General features: G+C 36.1%; 1 protein-coding gene across 3 annotated transcripts in view; it reads right to left on the bottom strand.

Moving 5' to 3' along the window:
• The window catches only part of LOC136832149 (kin of IRRE-like protein 2), a 169,457-nt gene that overhangs the window by 34,688 nt on the left and 114,760 nt on the right, over positions 1-20,009 (bottom strand). For all 3 annotated transcript variants that reach the window (XM_067092844.1, XM_067092842.1, XM_067092843.1), the window contains exons 6-10: positions 19,851-20,009; positions 11,038-11,195; positions 5,328-5,472; positions 2,947-3,077; positions 2,472-2,631 (exon numbers count right to left, since the gene is read on the bottom strand). The exon at positions 19,851-20,009 is cut by the window's right edge and continues 117 nt beyond it. In XM_067092844.1, coding sequence (XP_066948945.1) covers positions 2,472-2,631; positions 2,947-3,077; positions 5,328-5,472; positions 11,038-11,195; positions 19,851-20,009 — 753 coding nt within the window. The remainder of the gene's footprint in view (positions 1-2,471; positions 2,632-2,946; positions 3,078-5,327; positions 5,473-11,037; positions 11,196-19,850) is intronic.

The raw sequence follows: 20,009 nt of genomic DNA, 5'->3' as shown, positions 1-20,009 counted from the left end.
GCATTTTAAACTAATCTTGATTCGCCTGTTGTCGTCCCGAGGAGAGCGACTCGGAATAAAAACCGAGGAAAAAAAGTAACAGAAAATATATCAGTAAAAGTTAATGACTGTTCATGGAACAGGTGAGACAAGGTAGATAAAGAAGTAAAATTCATACAATGCTTCAGAAAACATTTCCTCTGTTGATTTCATTTTACCTCAACATGAATCATGTAGGAGGTGTCTACAGAATACGCCTTAATTTGTTCATAATATATATATCTCCGTTAAAATTACTGGGATTAAGCAATCGGTAAAACTATTGCATATGTATCAGCACAATGGTAGAAATAACATTATATTTTAAGATTTCGACCGGAAAATATATACATCTCCTATCAGTCCAGTGGTTGAATAATCCAGTAGAAACATCTGCAAACTTCTCTGTTTGGACGAAATAATACCTTGCATCAGGTCCCTGTCGGAATGAGAATGTCAGCCAATTTCCCAGGCGCACGCATCCTTCACCCAAAAGCGGAATGTGCCATCGACATCCCAACATCGGGCCAGAAAATGTATGTAGAGGGATGCCTAATGGAGTGGCAGAGCCGGTGGGAGGGAACACCGACTGCGACACTCGAAACAGAAACTTGTCAGAATTCTGCCAATACTGAACTCGGCTCCAACAGAAACTTTGGAGTGAGGTAAACGCCAAGAACAGAACATGTCGCGTCCAAACATGGCAGCATCCGTTTGCGAGAACAGATGCTACTGCCGTTATTATTGACTGACAGCGTGTGAATGTTTGGAATGACTTTGTGGAATGATACACCTTTTCAGTGGCATGATTGTCGTTCTTAGGTATAAGGCGAGGGTGAATAATACTTTGCATAATAAAACCGTTTGAATGCCGTATATGGGCTTGAATTCGTGGGATTAAGCACAGTTTCTATTTTCACTGAAGGCTATGGCAGGAATGAATAAGAGAGGCTTAATAATTTTTAATAAAATATTCGTTGTTCCTCCCTGCTGATTTGCACTGGTTGAAGTTTCTTATTCATACTAAAAAATCAATAGATAAAAATCAAATACAGTTTCGAGCAAAATCCGTCTTCCCTTCATTGTATAACTCGAACTTTTTTAATGATAAACTTGTCATTTCATAATCGATCCCCTGTTTGATCTTTCAAAAGAGAAGAAGTAACAAACACCAGAAATAAATTATATTTTGGGCTTGTTTTAATGTTGCTCCAATTTTCCTACTACTAAAAGAATATCACAGGGACTGAATAGGCTGACTCAGCCACCCCTACTCAGCGAAATTCCTACCATCAATATTCAACAAACTTCTCTTAACTTTAGGAATTCGTAGTTATCAAGTAAAGTCCTTGGCTGGAATTCAGAGTTAGCATTATACTATTTCATATATATATATATATATATATATATATATATATATATATATATATATATATATATATATATATATATATATATATATATATATATATATATATATATATATATATATATATATATATATATATATATATATATATATTCTCTTTCTCTCTCTAAAGGATGATTTCCATTTGGAGCCCTTTGTGAGTTTAAAGTCTGTGACTGTCCATCAGGCTTTCAGCTGAAGATTCAAAAGAGAGCGAGAGAGAGAGTGTGTGTGTGTGTGTGTGTGTGTGTGAGAGAGAGAGAGAGAGAGAGAGAGAGAGAGAGAGAGAGAGAGAGAGGTTAGGAAACATACCTTGCCTCTAATGATAAGTAACCTGGGAGATTTCTGTAAAAGCCCAGCGCAGTATGAAAGGAGTTACACGGAAATAGCTGCTTAAAGACCCTTTTGCCTTTTGCAAAGGTCGTGGTTTTTGTCAAAGCCTTTTGAGTACTGAAGTAGCCCTTATCAACGTAAAGTTTTTCGTTTCATACTGAAAGGTTAACCGGCTGTATCTTACAAGTACACACACACACACACACACTGTTTGTCCGCCTGTCTCACACTCTTATGCACACAGACTTAGAAAAATCAAACACACTGTTTCTTACCAACAGGTTAATAGGCTAATAGCATTGCCATCTCTCTCTCTCTCTCTCTCTCTCTCTCTCTCTCTCTCTCTCTCTCTCTCACGCACAAACACACAAAGCACTTCATATTCTACAGCCAAGATAACGAAGTGAGGACTTCTCGTTATCATCCATGTCTCCCATACTTGCTAAGATACATTTCATTTAATATGAAAAAAAAACAGAATAGCCGCTTTCACATACCGCCCCCCACCTCCTCTCTCTCTCTCTCTCTCTCTCTCTCTCTCTCTCTCTCTCTCTCTCTCTCTCTCTCTCTCTCGTTACAGCCTATATAAATGATATCAGGTAGTATAATGCAATATCATAAAATGGCCAGCAGCAAGTGCACTCTCATTAATGAAATGCAAAGGAAGAAGTTTAAGATATCATTTCACAGTCCAATTTAGAAGTCTACTTACAGCGTATGTGAAGCGCAATGCTATTGCTCTCTACGGTGGCTAATTTGTTGGTAGCTGAACAGCTGTAATTTCCAACAGATGTCCGTCTAACCATCTGCAAGACAAGGTTGTTCGAGGAGACGAGGACACCTGCACGTAAGTCGTGGTGGACCTCGCTACCCTGCGATTTGGGGAAAGGTTAACAGCCCTGTTAATGGACATTACACCCACCCACATCCATATATATATATATATATATATATATATATATATATATATATATATATATATATATATATATATATATATATATATATATATATATATATATATATATATATATATATATATATATATATATATATGTATGTATATACATACATGAGCAGCTAAGCATATCTGGTAAATTGACAAAACAAGAACAATGATTATGAAAAATTACTTTTTACGAATTCTGATCACTGTTTCGGAATTAGAAGTGACACATAGTACTTACATCTTTGAACCATTTTATAGTGTGAGGAGGGGGATTGGACACAACTTCGCACTCGAAGTATACGTCATCACCTTCGGTTACAGGCTGACTTGCTAAAGTATACCCTAAACGGAGCGTAACTCGAGGGACAACTGAAAGAAAACGGGGGAGAATGTCATAAAGAATCACTTCGTTCTGAATATGAAATCCTTCCTTCACTGCAAAATAAAACAACGCAGGTGACACTTTCCTCGCTGCAGATAAAATCATATTCCTTCTCTGTAAAAATAGACTCAGCCCTTCACTCTAAATGTGATTCATACCTTCACTGCAGATATAAAAATATCCCTTCACTGTATGAGTTAAGTCACCCTCTCTCTAAAGACTTATTACCCATTCTCTATAGGTGCTAAATCACCCCTTCTCTACAGATAGAAAATTACCCCTTCACTGAATGTATTAAATCCCCTTTTCTCTACAGATTTATTAACCATTCTCTATAAGTATTAAATCACCCCTTCTCTACAGATATAAAATTGCCAGTTCACTGAATGTATTAAATTCCCCTTTCTCTACAGACTTGTTAACCATTCTCTACAGGTATTAAATCACCCTTTCTCTACAGATATAAAATTACCCCTTCACTGAATGTATTAAGTCCCCCTTTCTCTACAGACTTATTAACCATTCTCTACAGGTATTAAATCACCCTTTCTCTACCGATATAAAATTACCCCTTCACTGAATGTACTAAATCCCCCTTTCTCTACAGACTTATTAACCATTCTCTACAGGTATTAAACCACCCTCTCTCCACCGATATAAAATTACCCCTTCACTGAATGTATTAAATCCCCCTTTCTCTACAGACTTGTTAACCATTCTCTTCGTCTACGTTTAACGTGCTCTTTCCCATTTTTCATATGGGGTAAGCACGATGCCTTCTTTTGAAGGACTTTGATTTGGCGTTGGGGTAGGCCGTAGCCTCGATCGGCTGCCCTGCCTGACATCGCTTAGACCCCGGTAGCATATGTGTATATGTATGCCGTCCCCAGCTCCTTCTCCCAACAGCGAGGAGACGTGAGCGGGTAGGCCGACAGTTCGAGACGTGTGAGGTGTCTGTTATGTTTTTAGAAGATGTTGGAGTGGCTTTGTTTGTGTGTGTATTAGCCTGTAACACCCATTTGCTTTCAGCAAACCTATCCGTTAATTACGTACATAATCCCGGGGTGTCTACATGGATAGCAAAGTGTCCGCCCCTCTGACCGGCCGGCTGCGGATTTGAACCCGCGACACAGACTTCTTATGAAGTCCGAGTCTGCTGCTCTACCGACCGAGCCGACGAGGCTCTACTTGTTAACCATTCTCTACAGGTATTAAATCACCCTTTCTCTACAGATATAAAATTACCCCTTCACTGCATGTATTAAATCCCCCTTTTTCTACAGACTTATTAACCATTCTCTATAGGTATTGAATCACACCTAATCTACAGATATAAAATTACCCCTTCACTGAATATATTAAATCCCTCTTTTTCTACAGACTTATTAACAGTTCTCTATAGGTATTAAATCACCCCTTCTCTACAGATATAAAATTACCCCTTCGCTGAATGTATTAAATCCCCCTTTCTCTACAGACTCATTAACCATTCTCTAATAGTATTAAATCACCCCTTCTCTACAGATATAAAATTACCCCTTCACTGAATGTATTAAATCCCCCTTTCTCTAAAGATATAAAGTTGCCCGTTCACAGTAGGTATTAAATCACTTCTCTACAGATATAAATTTACCCATCATTGTATGCATTAAATCACCATTTCTCAACAGGTATAACATCCCGATCAGTGTACATGTTATCCATTAACCTCTGCACAACGACTAAAAAAATCTATCTGAACTTCAAAACACTTAGTACTTTCTTAAAAAAACAGATTTTATAGATGGAAAGAACCAAAAATTCCTTAGTTTAATAAATAAATCAAAATTGAAACTTGTAGGTAAAACGAAATTTAGGTTGGTGATGAGAGATAACTATGAAAATAGTTGTTAAATTTAAAACAATCTTCTTGTACATTACAACAAATTTTAAGTCTTGACTCTAAAAGAAATGAGAAGGAAGGCAATTCATTGTATGGCTCTTTCATTGTATGAGAATGCGATTCACATTAGGGACGATAAATACCCAAATCAAAAAGCATAACAAGAGAAAGCAAATGAATAACAACGTAAAAAGATTACAAAACAAAATCAGCAATCTGTATTATCAATCATAGAGCCTCATGACGAAAGCAAAACCTGAAATCACTTGTTCGTAATTAATAGACACATTCTAAGGACACGAATATATTAGAGCTTTGCAGACTTCTGTCTCACCTGTTTCTACCTGATACTTACACGACACCTGCAAGGTAGTAGAGGTAGAGACGCCCATCGACGGCAAATTGGGGTTGTGGGCGTGGCATGTCAAGGTGGCTCCGTGGTCAGACGCCTCCGGCCCGAAGATGAGGGTCGAAGTTGACACCTCTCCTAGGTTGTGGGGCTGTTAAATGGCGAGATTTACATCGTCAATCATTATGACAGCTTAATATTATTATTTTTTCTCAGAAAGAGATTTTGTGATTGTTTGTTTATTATATATATATATATATATATATATATATATATATATATATATATATATATATATATATATAATATATATATATATATATATGTATATGTTTATATATATATATATATATATATATATATATATATATATATATATATATATATATATATATATATATATATATATATATATATATATATATATATATATATATATATATATATATATATATATATATATATATATATATATAAGTGAATGTTTGTATGTTCGTTTGTATTTTTTGTTAGTGCGCTATAGAAATTCGAACCGCTTGACCGATCAGACAAAATTTGCACGTGGCCATCATTTGACTCAACTTAGATAATAGATTAGGTTTCAAACCCTTAACCCTATCCCCTTCCCTTTCTCCCATCCCCCTTCCTCCTTCCTCCTTCCTTTGAAACTTATGAATTTATGTGGTAAATAAACTCTACGGGTTTATTATACCTCGTTTCATGCACTCGGTAACAGAAATATATTATTGAAAATGCTTTTCTTTCCTGTGATTAATAATTCTGTATCAAGGTTTAGACAGTCACCTTAGTAATACCTGGATTAAAGGAATAGTCAGCACAGTAATACCTGGATAAAATGGACAGTCAGCAGAGTAGTACCTGGATGAATGGTACAGCCACCACAGTAATGCCTGGATAAATGGGACAGCCACCACAGTAATATTTGGATAAAACGGATAGTCATCACAGTAATACCTGAATAAGAGGGACAGTCAGGACTGTAATACCTGGGTAAAAGAGACAGACAGCATTTATCCAGACATTACGTCTGGATAAATGGGACAGTCACCACATAATACCTTGGGGACAGTCACCACGGTAATGTCTGGATAAAAGGGACAGCCAGCACAGTAATACATGGATAAAAGGAACAGAGAGTACAGTAATATCTGGGTGAATGGGACAGTCACCACAGTAATTCCTGGATAAAAAGGACAGTCACCATAATAATGTCTGGATAAAAAGGACAGTTACCACAGTAATGTCTGGGTAAAAGGAACAGTCAGCATAGTAACGCCTGGGTAAGAGGGACATTCAGCATAGTAATACTTGGATGAATGGGAGAGTTAGCAGAGTAATACATGGATAATTGGGAGAGTCACCACAGTAATCTATATATAACAAGTAAAAAATGCTCCAAAGTCTCTTCGGCACAATCAAGTTTTCTGTACAGCAGCTACAGCGTATAATCAAGGCCACCGAAAATAGATCTATCCTTTGGTGGTCTTGGCATAATGCTCTATAAGCCGCGGCTCATGAAACTTTAACCACAGCCCGGTTGTGGCCCGTCTTATATCGTTGTCAGAAGCACGAACATGGCTAACTTTAACCTTAAATAAAATAAAAAATACCGAGGCTAGTGGGCTGCAATTTGGTATGTTTGATGATTGGAGGGTGGATTATCAACATACCAATTTGCAGCCCTCTAGCCTCAGTAGTTTTTAAGATCTGCTTGAGGACAGAAAAAGTGCAGACAGAAAAAAGTGCGGACAGAGTAAAGTGCGGACGGACAGACAAAACTGGCAAATAGTTTTCTTTTACAGAAAACTAAAAATGGATTATGTTGTGTGTATGTATGTATGTATGTATGTTTGTATGTTCCAGAATAACTCTGAAATGCACTAAGCAATTTCTACCAAACTTGGTATACATATGACTTACTATCTGGAAAAGAATACTGTGGGGGTAAAACATCACTGGCACCAAAGGGGGTAGGGGTGGGAAGGAGGTGGCATGTAAAAATAACCGAAAATGACAGATATTAGTGTCTAATCCATAGTTTTCGAGGGCACTGAGATGGATAGTGACACTCCCGATGCCTTTTAAGTCCATATTCAGCCCTGATAGGAATGGGGAATGAGAAGGGTTGAAATATAAAATGTCAAAAATGCTGGGCAAAGTAATTGAAACGACTAATTTAACAGGAAAGAGAGAGAGTGAGAGAGGGAGAGGAAATGAGAGAGAGCAGATGTGGTGTTAGGGAGAGAGAGAGAGAGCGAGAGAGAGTTTATCTGTTGTCATTCAGAGTTTTCCCGGGCAGCGCTGGGTTGGTCAGCTACTACCTGGATAAAAGGGACAGTCAGTACAGTAATACTTGGATAATTGGGAAAGTCAGTAGAGTAATACCTGGATAAAAGGGACAGCTACCACAGTAATATCTGGGTCAATGGGACAGTCACTACAGTAATACCTGAACAAAAGGGACAGCCACCACAATAATAACTGGATAAATGGGACAGTCACCACAGTAATACCTGGATAAATGGGACAGTCAGCACAGTCACACATGGACAAAAGGGACAGTCATCACAGTAATTGCAGTAATACATGGACAGATGGGACGGTCATCACAGTAATGAATGGATAAATGGAACAGTCAGCACAGTAATATTTGAATAAAAGGGACAGGTAGTACAGTAACTTCTGGATAAAAGGGACAATCACCACAATAATACCTGGATAAATGGGACAGTCAGAACAGTAATGCTTGGATAAAAGGGACAGTCAGCACGGTAAATGAGACAGTCAGTACGAGGAGGTGCAGGAAATTTTTCTGACTCCTTCAGAGCTTTCCCGGGCAGCACCAGGTTGGTCAGATAGTATATACATACATATATATATATATATATATATATATATATATATATATATATATATATATATATATATATATATATATATATATATATATATATATATATATATATATATGTGTGTGTGTGTGTGTGTGTGAGAGAGAGAGAGAGAGAGAGAGAGAGAGAGAGAGAGAGAGAGAGAGAGACTTCGTAATCAAAAATCAAAGACAATCCCTTTGTGAAATATAATTAAAAATAATTCTGAAGTAAATTACTCAAACCGGATGGAAAGAAACTAAAACGGGCTAAGTAGTGTCTGTATGGAGTAAAAGAAAAAGAAAAAGCAAACAGTTGGGACAAGAGAAGTTCCTAGGTAAATGGGAAAGAGAAGAAAACGTTTGAATATACTTTACTAGAAATTAATTTCAGTGTATATTTTATACAGGTGGTATACAAATAACAGTAAAACAACCAATCTTGACATGAGACACAGTGATCTGAAAAATACAACAGGGAAATGGGAAACTTTAAAAAAAGTGGAAAATAAATACAGGAGTGTGTACCCATCAAGTGACTGGATAGTAAAGTTGACCCTCTCTGACAGCGGGATAGCACTGGGAAGCCTTTGTGCCTTAGGAGCAATTTTATTTTATTACACAAAATGCCCCAAATGGTTTAAACAGTCAAACTCTAGAATTGTCTTTCTGGTGCTGCAATGGATGCAGTGTCTCGTAACTTTAAAGCGGAAGCTTCAATTCTACCTTAAAGTGTCAGACTCATGCAACATTGTTTTCAACTCTTCTTGGAATTGTATGTCGTTCATTTTACGCCTCTTATAAATATTTTATTTTATTTTTTTTTTATCATAAGCCTTTTCTGTGTAACAGAGGGTGGCTCCAGGGAAAATCAACACAGTTGTGACTGCCACATTCTTATTTTAACTGCCAAGTCGGGAATGACACCCTTCCCCCGGCCATAACCCCTCCTTCCGCTACGAACAGAAAACTTCTATAATATAAGGTAGGCCATAAACCTACACAGAGAACTCATGAGCAACCCGTCAAACCCTTCTTTCATGTATGTGTGTATGTATGCATGCATATATGTATGTATGTATATATACAGTATATATATATATACACATATATATATATATATATATATATATATATATATATATATATATATATATACAGTATATGTATGTATGTATATATATGTATATGTATGTATATATACATATATATATATGTATATATACATATGTGTGTATATATGTATGTATATATATATATATATATATATATATATATATATATATATATATATATATATATATATATATATATATATATATATATATATATATATATATATATATATAAAGTATTAGCGAAATAAGGTCTTTGCCTTGACCAAATACCCCGCTTATGTCTAATACCGTGTTGTTATTCCCATGATAAAGGTTGTAGATTTATATCAGTATTAGTTTTTTATATCTAGTATAATGCCTTTTCATTTTCACGTATCAACAGGCAGTTCTAGGGAAGTCTGCTAATAAGGATAATAATGAGGATGCAGCTGGATTTTTGTAAAACTCATTATGAATGAATAATGAAAATATAATATTCATTGGTCGGTAGCGACGTCCGATGTTCTGGATGTAACTAATGACAGGAACAAAAGTGGTTTTTCATGGTTTGTTTTTGAAATCATTCAAAGTGGATGGCATTTTATTATTATTATTATTATTATTATTATTATTATTATTATTATTATTATTATTATTATTATTATTATTATTATTCTCCTACTGATGGAATGGCCTGCTCAGAAGCAACACTGAAAGTCTGTCGACGCCAAACAAAAAAGGAGAAAGAGAGAGAGAGAGAGAGAGAGAGAGCCAGAGAGGCAGACAGACAGACAGAGACAGGCAGACAGAGAGAGAGAGAGGGAGAGAGAGAGAGAGAGAGAGAGAGAGAGGAGGAGAGAGAGAGAGAGAGAGAGAGAGAGAGAGAGAGAGAGAGAGAGAGAGAGAGTAAATTTGTGGAAGAAAAACACCAACCCTCAATATTGAAGTACAAGTTAATCCCCCTGATCAACACAATCAAGGCCACACTGTCATAAAATAAGGATAATAATCATAAAAATAACAATATTAATCATCATCATCATCATCATCATCATCATCATCATCATCATCATCATAACAATCATCTTCAGCTTCAAAGACAAAGTAATGCAAAAAAAAGTCATTTCAGTTATTACTTTAGAGGTAGAATGCACTCGTTTCCATTAAGAGAAGCCTCGAATTGCAACTTCACGTTTAGCGATCCATTTGACTTCGTGACGTTGTGGCTTTGTATTAGCGTAACATCTTTTTAAAAATATGAGCATTTCAGTTTTATATGAAGAATGTCAAAATGAAGACAACGATCTTTGAAGGATTCATAAAGATGTCACATGGATTTTCAAAGGGACAAAATATAAACAGCCAATGAAATGTATAATCTATTCCAAGGAGATATCAGATCAGAATCATTTGCAAATAAAATAAAAAATATAAGACTTGAAAATACTACCAAAATTAAAATCCACCAATATCAATCGCCAGTTATTTTTAAGAGAATACAAATCAAAAATATTGTGAAAATGCTACTTACCGTTCTTTTAAAGTGCTGGGAATTTATTGCATAGATATTTTAGATTAAGATAATTCCCCATCACAAACACAAAAAAAAAAATTAGGAGAATAAACATTATGAAATGCTGATAAATTTTAACTGATATAAAAAAAATTGAAAAAAAAACAAATAAACTAATATGAAAAAAGCCACTTTGCGTCAAAGCTTAGGTCTTACCGTTCCTTTTAAATGCTGCGTTTTCTGATCTAAAGCCGATTTCTCCCACGACAAAATCGCTGTGGGAAAGGCGCCCGATGCCACGCATTCCAGCCTGGCACTTTGCCCTTCGACTAGGGGAGTGCCATCTCCGCTTATGACCACCGAGGAGGGTTGTGCTGCGAAGGAGAATGAGGTCAGGCTTTTAATCATAAAGACGATTCTGGAGAAATGATTGACATTAATCATCCAAACTGCATGTTGTGCTATAAAATAGGATGAAGTCCAACTGTAGAGGATGAATTAAAGCTAGAATGTACGTATCAAGACTCTCTCTCTCTCTCTCTCTCTCTCTCTCTCTCTCTCTCTCTCTCTCTCTCTCTTGATTTGTTAAGATTTATCATTACTATAATCATCATCAACATTACTATTATCCATAATGTTATTATTAGAACTGGAATTGGAATATAAAATTCAGGCCAAAGGCCAAGTGCTGGTACTAATGAGGTCATTCAGAGCTGAAAATAATGTTGAAACAATTGTTAAAGGAAGGTGGAAAGTAAGATGGAAGAGAATATGAATGGAGGTATAGTAAAAGGGGTTACAGCTAGAGGCGGAAGGGGCATTACAAAGAATCTTAAGTAATCCCTACACTGGACATTTCAAGGTGCACTGGTGGCACTAATCCTTGACGGAGGTAATGGTATTGTTGTTAAGATTTTCACTTTGATATTTCTGTGATTATTATTACTGTTATTAATCATTTTTATAATTTTGTTCATCAATTCTTTCTCTCCATTCCTCACGACATTGAGCATTGTTCTCTTGTTAAAAACAGCCAGACGTAAGGGAGGGAGGGTACTGAGCAATTCCACGTAAAAACAAGTTGATTGGTTGCCGTTAGATAAAGCTGACCTTATCATACGTACGGCCCGTAAGTACAGTAAACTTTTAAAGAAGTAATAATTTTGGCGTGGACCTCTGGACTTAACAAACCAACTCTGAAGAAAGAAAAGATGATTTGACGTCTCTTTGAATTATGAAAATCGGCAGGAAAGGGAAGAATGTGGAGGGAATATGCTCACTCTATGCTTGGATGAATACACAGCACCTGCGGAGCTCGTAAACAAACAGAATTCTTCCTTCAACAACCACTGGTGCACGGAGGGAACAGTCAACATACGGCGCCTAACCTTTCGCAAACAAAGCCCACTCTTAATTTTTAATCGCTGGGAAATTGTTGTTGTGAGTCAGGCATACGTAATGATTGCTTATATTTGCTTTCCTTGCATCATGTATGCATTCTTTTTTTCTGGGCACACCCCTTGCTTTCCATATTGTTATGTTTTATATCTTTTTTTCATTTTCTTTTAAAGCATCATTTTTCTATTTGCGCCACCATTGATGTTGATACCTGAATTTGAAAATAAACACCGTGCTGTATACTTTATGTGATATTTCTCTTTACTTATAAGTTATTTCTCTGTATTAGACATAATCATGATAACAATGCAGAAATAAGGATTCAAATTTAAGCGAGTGTCTTAGCCAGCTTACTCAGTTGAATAAACTACCGAATTATTCGTTGATTTCACGTTTTCTCTTGTGAATATCAGGATTCTCCTGCATTCCTGAGACACCTAGATGTAGCAATAACAAACGAGATTGTTTCGATGATGACAAGTCACCAAATCCTCAAAAAAAAAGTTAATTCACTTGTGTAGGGTTGTCCTGGGAATATTGTCACAGCAATAAGTTTGTCTGTTTTGGGGATTTACTGTTAACACTTACAAAAGCACTCGCACATACATACACGACTGTAAACGTGACCCATCCTACTCTACGGTGGGGTTAACAAGGCAAATTAAATAGCCAGCAGGCTATAAAGCGGTAAACCGTTGCAAATGCCCATCTTTATTTTTGCGTTAGCAGGATATATTAAGTTGACATATGCTGTATACTCAGTAAGGTAACATTTATTTTTAACAGGGTGAGTTTTAGTTTGCTGTAAAAGAACACAATTGTCTGTCCGTCCGCACGTTTTCCTATCCGCCCTCAGATCTTAAAAACTACTGAGGCTAGAAGGCTGCAAATTGGTATGTTGATCATCTACCGTTCAATCATCAAACATACCAAATTGCAGCCCTCTAACCTCCCGTAGTTTTTATTTTATTTAAGGTTAAAGTTAGCTATGATCGTGCGTCTGACACCGCCGTAGGTGCCAACAACACAGGCCACCACCGAAAAGTTTCATGAGCCTCTGCTGAGAGTTTCATGGGCCTTGGCTGAGAAACGACACCTAACGAAAATGTTTAAAAATTCTGTCTACCTGAGTTTTAAAAATGTTGCTGGCACCCGCCAACAGAGCGACTTTAGTGAGAGCGTAATCTCCTTCGAACATAATTGCTGAAAGTAACAAGGCTTCACTAATTGTGCTGTTTTCAGTAAGTAGCACCGTTCAAGGGCGAAAAAGGCAACTGAGGCGAGATAGTTAAAAAAAAAAAAAAAAAACATTTTTAAACCATACGGGAAAACTACTTACAAAACAAACTCTCTTCCTATCAAACCGTTCTTACAATAATATTACAGTATATGAGAAAAATTCAACTCTGTCGCCTGTCAGCTAGACTTCATAATCAATCACATATTCTCATATTTGGAGAAGCACTCTTTAGTTTATGGTGTTTTGTGTGCATTTTCCTTTCTAGCTCTCCTTGTAGAATTCTGTACGGACACTATCCATAACCTTCCCCCTCCCCTTCTTCATTATTTCAATCCTCATCATCACCATCTTCGTTTTCATCACCACAAACAGTCTTCTGTTTCCAAGCCGGACAAGGACTTCGGCAAACACCGCGTCCTCCTTCGAAGCGATGAATAATACACACACGATGGCATGGTTGCCGAACGAGACGCTCGCGACGACAAACACTCCAGAAAGATTCAGTGCCGTTCGCTGTTTACAAAAGGCCTCCCTCCATAAAGGGACTAATCAATACGCGTCTAATACGCATCATCAATGTATCATTCATTCGTTTTCAGTCTATCTAGAAAGTATGAACTATTAAGAGAAATTCCGTGATAATATTAAACTAGTAAAAAATGGGCCGAAGTTTCTTCGGCGCAGTGGAGTTTTCTGTACGTCGTATAATCAAGGCCACCGAAAACAGTTCTATCTTTCGGTGGTCTCGGTAAAATGCTGTATGATCCGCGGCCAATGAAATTTTAACCACGGCCCGGTGGTGGCCTATCCTATATTGTTTCCAGATGCACGATTATGGCTAACTTTAACCTTAAATAAAATAAAAACTACTGGGGCTAGAGGGCTGCAATTTGGTATGTTTAATGATTAGAGGGTGGATGATCAACATACCAATTTGCAGCCCTCTATCCTTAGCAGTTTTTAAGATCTGAGGGCGGACAGAAAAAGTGCGGAAGGACAGACAAAGCCGGCACGATAGTTTTCTTCTCAGAAAACTAAAAAGGGAAATCTGTTTCCTTTTCCATACCAAAGAGAAAATATGATGCAGTATATGGAAGCGGCATTTGCTTTTTTTTTTTTTTATTTAGGGTTGCCATTAGAATGTAACCTTAAGGCACAGGTTGTTTCTAGCTTTTTCTTACCAGTTTTTATTGTTCTCTTCTGTTTTTAAGGTTTTTTAACATGTTCATGTAGTTTCTTATCACTGTATTCTTATAGAATAAAATCCACACTTACTGTCTTGATGCTCACACACACACACACGTGTATATATATGTACACACACACGCACACACATACATACATACATACATACATACATACATACATACATACATACATGTATATCGAGGTATGTCTATTCAATAACGAGACTGTGATTCCACCTATTAAACAAAGCGGTCAGAACCGGTCATAACTGGATGCGTGGCGACTTTGAACAAGTCTGAGCCTGCATGACAAGCAGCAACACTCTATGACGCTCAGTTGATTATTAGTCGCCATTTTGTTTGGTTGTGTTTTCTGTAGTGGGCCCAAAAAAATGCTAAGTTTGAAAGCTGAACAACGTGTCAGTTTGAATTATTTTTTGTAAAATTGCACAAAACACCAACAGAATGCTTTCAAATGCTTGGTACAGCTTAGGGGAAGGACTGCCTGCACGTGCGAGTGTGTTTGAGTGGCACAAAAGATTCTTCAGCAAAGGACGTGAGATTGTCAAAGATGGTGATGGACGCCCTTGAACGACCTTGCTTCCACTTCAAGAACCGAATAAAATACAGAAAAAATCAGTCAGATTGTTCGAAAAGACCCCCGAATCCGTGTTCGAATGATGGCTGAATCTGTGAACACTGACAAAGGCGCCCACTATGTTTAGCATCGTGCGGCTTTTATCTTTTCCCAAAAGTTAAATTAGCGCTTAAAGGGACACGTTTTGGGTCAGTTGATGCTGTAAAGAAGGAAACGGCGGATGTGTTGAAACAGCTGACAGAAATTGATTTCCTCCCCCATGCCTTCGACCAATTTAATGCAAATGAGGAGTACAGAGTATTGAAGGAGACAAGATTTAAATTTGTAGTGCATATAGATAAAGGTGAGTTATTTAATTAGACTTGTTATTTAATAGACATAACTCGTATGCATATGTATATATATATATATATATATATATATATATATATATATATATATATATATATATATATATATATATATATATATATATATATATATATACCTGAGTACCATTGTACCTAAGGCTTTACCTGGGCAGGCTAATTGCTTGCATACCAGCTTGTTTTCCCCAACTTCCCGACTCAGCAGTGACCCAATTGACATTTCATTCGAATTATCCTTTCCGAGTGAATATGATAGAAATAATCAACACACAATGACGTGTGGCACAGAAATAAATATCTGACTCACATCAGGATCGAACCCAGGTCTTTCAATTGAAGGACGAGACCGCTGCCAAGCAAGCCACACAAGTCGTAAAAGAATAAGTCCTTTTATTAGTCCTCTTCGTCCAGTAGTTAACAATTTCTCCTCAAAATCGACGGACCAAAGATTGATCAGAGGGTCGAAGCAATTTAGCCCCAGGTCCTAAAAATAAACTGTGACTCGGCTGATCAAAGCAGCGGCTTGAGAACCTAATAGGTATTCTGCCTTGGATGCTCGTACCCGGGGAGGCAGAGAGCTTGCGGTTAACAATCCCATCCTACAAGCGCTTGCTGAGATCCAGAAGGAAACAAGGTCTTAAGGCAGTGAGATCACACACACACACACACACACACACACACACACACATATATATATATATATATATATATATATATATATATATATATATATATATATATATATATATATATATATATATATATATATATATATATATACGACTTCAGCTGAGAGAAAGAATAATGAGCGAGAACATATATTCTTCATCCAGAGCCCCACTCAAAGTAAAATAAAGAATATCGGGAAGAGATATCTCCCAAGATACATTTATTCCCTTTTCCATTCAATTAGAATTTCACTGTGGGCGCTATTCGTTTTTATTTCATCGGGAAACGAAGTTCCAATCGTATCCAATTGTTTCTGCCCTGCTTTCCTTTCTGCAAAATTAGAAACTCTAATTGCTATTTATCCGTTCATTACACACGCACAACACACACACACACACACATATATATATATATATATATATATATATATATATATATATATATATATATATATATATATATATATATATATATATATATATATATATATATATATATATATATATATATATATATATATATATATATATGTATACATATGTTTATATATATATGTGTGTATATATACATATGTACATATATACACAACATATATATATATATATATATATATATATATATATATATATATTTTTTTTATTTATTTATTTATTATATTTATTTGTGTGTGTGTGTATCACCAATAAGTACCAAACTGCACGTGACAAAATTGTGTAAACATGGACAACAACAGGTACAGCGAAAATGAAAGACCAGGTACCTAGCACTTTCGTGTATTGCGTACACTTCTTCGGGGTACGAAGTTAAATAAATAAACAGAGACATAAAAATGAAAACTTCACAAACCAAAGCTCAAAGCCATCAGCAAGCAAAACAATATTACTGTACGTAAGCAGTTGTTTGAAGAATATAAATTGTCACTACCAAACAATAAATAAGAATACTTTAGAAATGCTGAAGAACTGAAACTGCGGTTAGTAGAACAAGCTGTTGCTAAAAGGTGACATTGTAGTTCCCTACAATTTTGTGAACAAGGTAACTATCAAATTTAAAAAGACCTGAACTAAGATTCATAAGTTGACCGTTAAAATGCTTAATAAAGGCAGATTTAATGATATTCTTTTAACAATATGTTTACGAAAAATGATGTCAGATGAAGATCATTGCAAATGAATTCAGGAAGAACCTAAGATAGTATAACTGCCTTTTCCAAGTGACGTCTTTTGGAACCAAGGAGATAACTTCTAAAAATGGTTGGAATCATTCTTTCTTAATCCAAGAGCAGGCCAATCATTATATTGGATCACTATAACCCGATGAACAAGCTAAATATAGCCTGTATTTCAGTACGGGCGAGTTACACGTAGCACTAACCCAAGGGAGAAGAAAAGAAAATGTCAGTTTTCGTTAAAAATGGACCGTTTGTTTTATTAAAAATGTTGTAACTAAAAATGTTCTTCTGAAATAATGATATTTGATGTGTTTGTTAATGTTAATAGTTCATTTAATTTAAATTCATTAGAGATTTTTATATATGTTCATTTAATTTAAATTTTCATCATTAAGTGACCCTAACGGTCATATATATATATATATATATATATATATATATATATATATATATATATATATATATATATATATATATATATATATATATATATATATATATATATATATATATATATATATATATATATATATGCATATTTTCTTTGTTATATTTATTTATTTTGGTAAATATTATTTGAGCTAAGTATCCCATATGAGTTCCTTGTACTGTACACCTCAAATTTGTAGGAACAATCGTTTTTCTCTTTACAGGGCTGACATTTTTGTCTTTGTTTAGCAGTAACATTGCAAAGCTATTCATTCAAATCCCAGTTTTTTTTTATAATTCACCTATAATAATTTAGAGACCTTCTTTATCACACCTCATAAGTATTAATTTGCATCTAAATTATGTGCTTACTAAAATTATGTGCTTACCAATGATTTCTTGTCACAATTTGCATATCACTTGTATACCTCCTATCAGCTTATAGGTACCAAGTTACCTACAAACCTTATTCTGACTATACCCAATTCTAGTTATCAAGTTGCGTACAATCCTTGCACTTACCATAAACTTCTAATTAACATGTTGCTGATAAGCTTCATTCGTTATTTGTGGAGACTGTAATGCAAAGCGCAGTGAGTGGCTAAATTCAAATTCCACAGATCAACATGGCCGGTCTGCTCTTGAATACTGTGTATCCTCCGATTTTGTCCAACTAATTGAGGAACCCATTCACATTTCTGGTAATAGATTAGACCTCATATTCACAGATGTTCCAGATATTGTCAAGTCCAAGGTCTGCGGATATTTAGGCATTTCTGATCATTGCGCCATTGAGATGGGCATATCTGTCAATCAGTATATTCCTAATGCCACCATGGGAAAAACAATCTGGCTAAAATCCAGGGCCAGTTGGGAACGCATTATTGAAGCTTGTCAAGCACTTAATATTTCAGATGCTATGCTAATGCTTGATCCCAAGAAGAATTTAGATGAAATGCTGATGGGTGTAGTAAAGTCTCCACTTTTGAGGAATGAAGCTGCCTTCAGCCTCAGTCGGGACATGGACCGGATCAGGGAATGGTGTAGTTATTGCGGTATTAGGCTGAACTCCAGTAAAACGAAAACACTACTGATTAACAGATTTCCAGATTTCCCACACCATCCTCCATTTCAATTGGGTGGAACTTTGCTGAATGAGTTTGAAGCTTTAACGATTCTAGGTGTAACTTTTGACTCACATCTGACTTTTAGGAAACATCTAATGCAAATCCTGCACGAAAGTTAGGTATTGTTCGTAAGGCCTCATATATCTATAACTGATAAAATCAGTTGCAACCTGTTTTAGGTCATTTGTACTTCCTTTACTAGAATACTGTTCTCCGGTGTGGATGTCTGCTTCTGCCAGAGATTTATCTCTTTTAGATAGAGCGGATCGTGGTGGGAGGTTTCTGTTTCCTAATAGTAGTAGTTATGACTTGGACCATCGACGGATGGTCTCTTGTCCGTCACGTTTTCATAAGTTGTATTTCAACAGAGATCTTTCACATTCACAATTGATCCCTGATCCCCTGTAATTGCCGAGAACAGCCAGATTCGCCGAACAGCAGATACCAATATGCAGTAAACGTGCCTCGCTGCCGAACTTTTCAGTTCTAGAGGACCTTTATTCCTCAAACCGTTGGCCTGTGGAACAGCCTCCCAGAGGATGTCGCGCAAATGGAACTTCAGAAGTTCAAACGAAGATGCAATGCATTTCTACCCTAATGCTATTCTCCTTGCATTTCAATACCTGTTTATCTGTTTATTAATTTATTAATTTATTATTTCTTTTTTTAATAAGTGGGATCTCTTCTTTCTGTATTTTCCTTTACTTCCTCTTACTTCTTCCTAACGAACACCATATTCTATGGAAACTTGAATTTCAAGTCAATGGCACCTGTGTGCTTGTTCCATGTGAATAGGTTTCAGCTTCTGAATAATAAGAGTAAAAATAAAGTCTGATACTTACTATAAACTTCTAGATAGAGCGTAGTGGAGAGGGGTTCAGTTATGTTGTTATTTGCCGCTTTACAGGATATATTGGCACGAGCGTAGTCCCTGGAGAGGGCGGGTATGCTCAACATGGTCCTGACGTGACGGATGCCTACTTCCATACCCATGCCCACGA

This window comes from Macrobrachium rosenbergii, chromosome 49 (assembly GCF_040412425.1).
Source record: "Macrobrachium rosenbergii isolate ZJJX-2024 chromosome 49, ASM4041242v1, whole genome shotgun sequence".
NCBI classification, from domain to species: Eukaryota; Metazoa; Arthropoda; class Malacostraca; order Decapoda; family Palaemonidae; genus Macrobrachium; species Macrobrachium rosenbergii.
The sequence above is the reverse complement of the archived record's forward strand: the minus strand, read 5'-3'. Positions and strand labels throughout refer to the sequence as shown.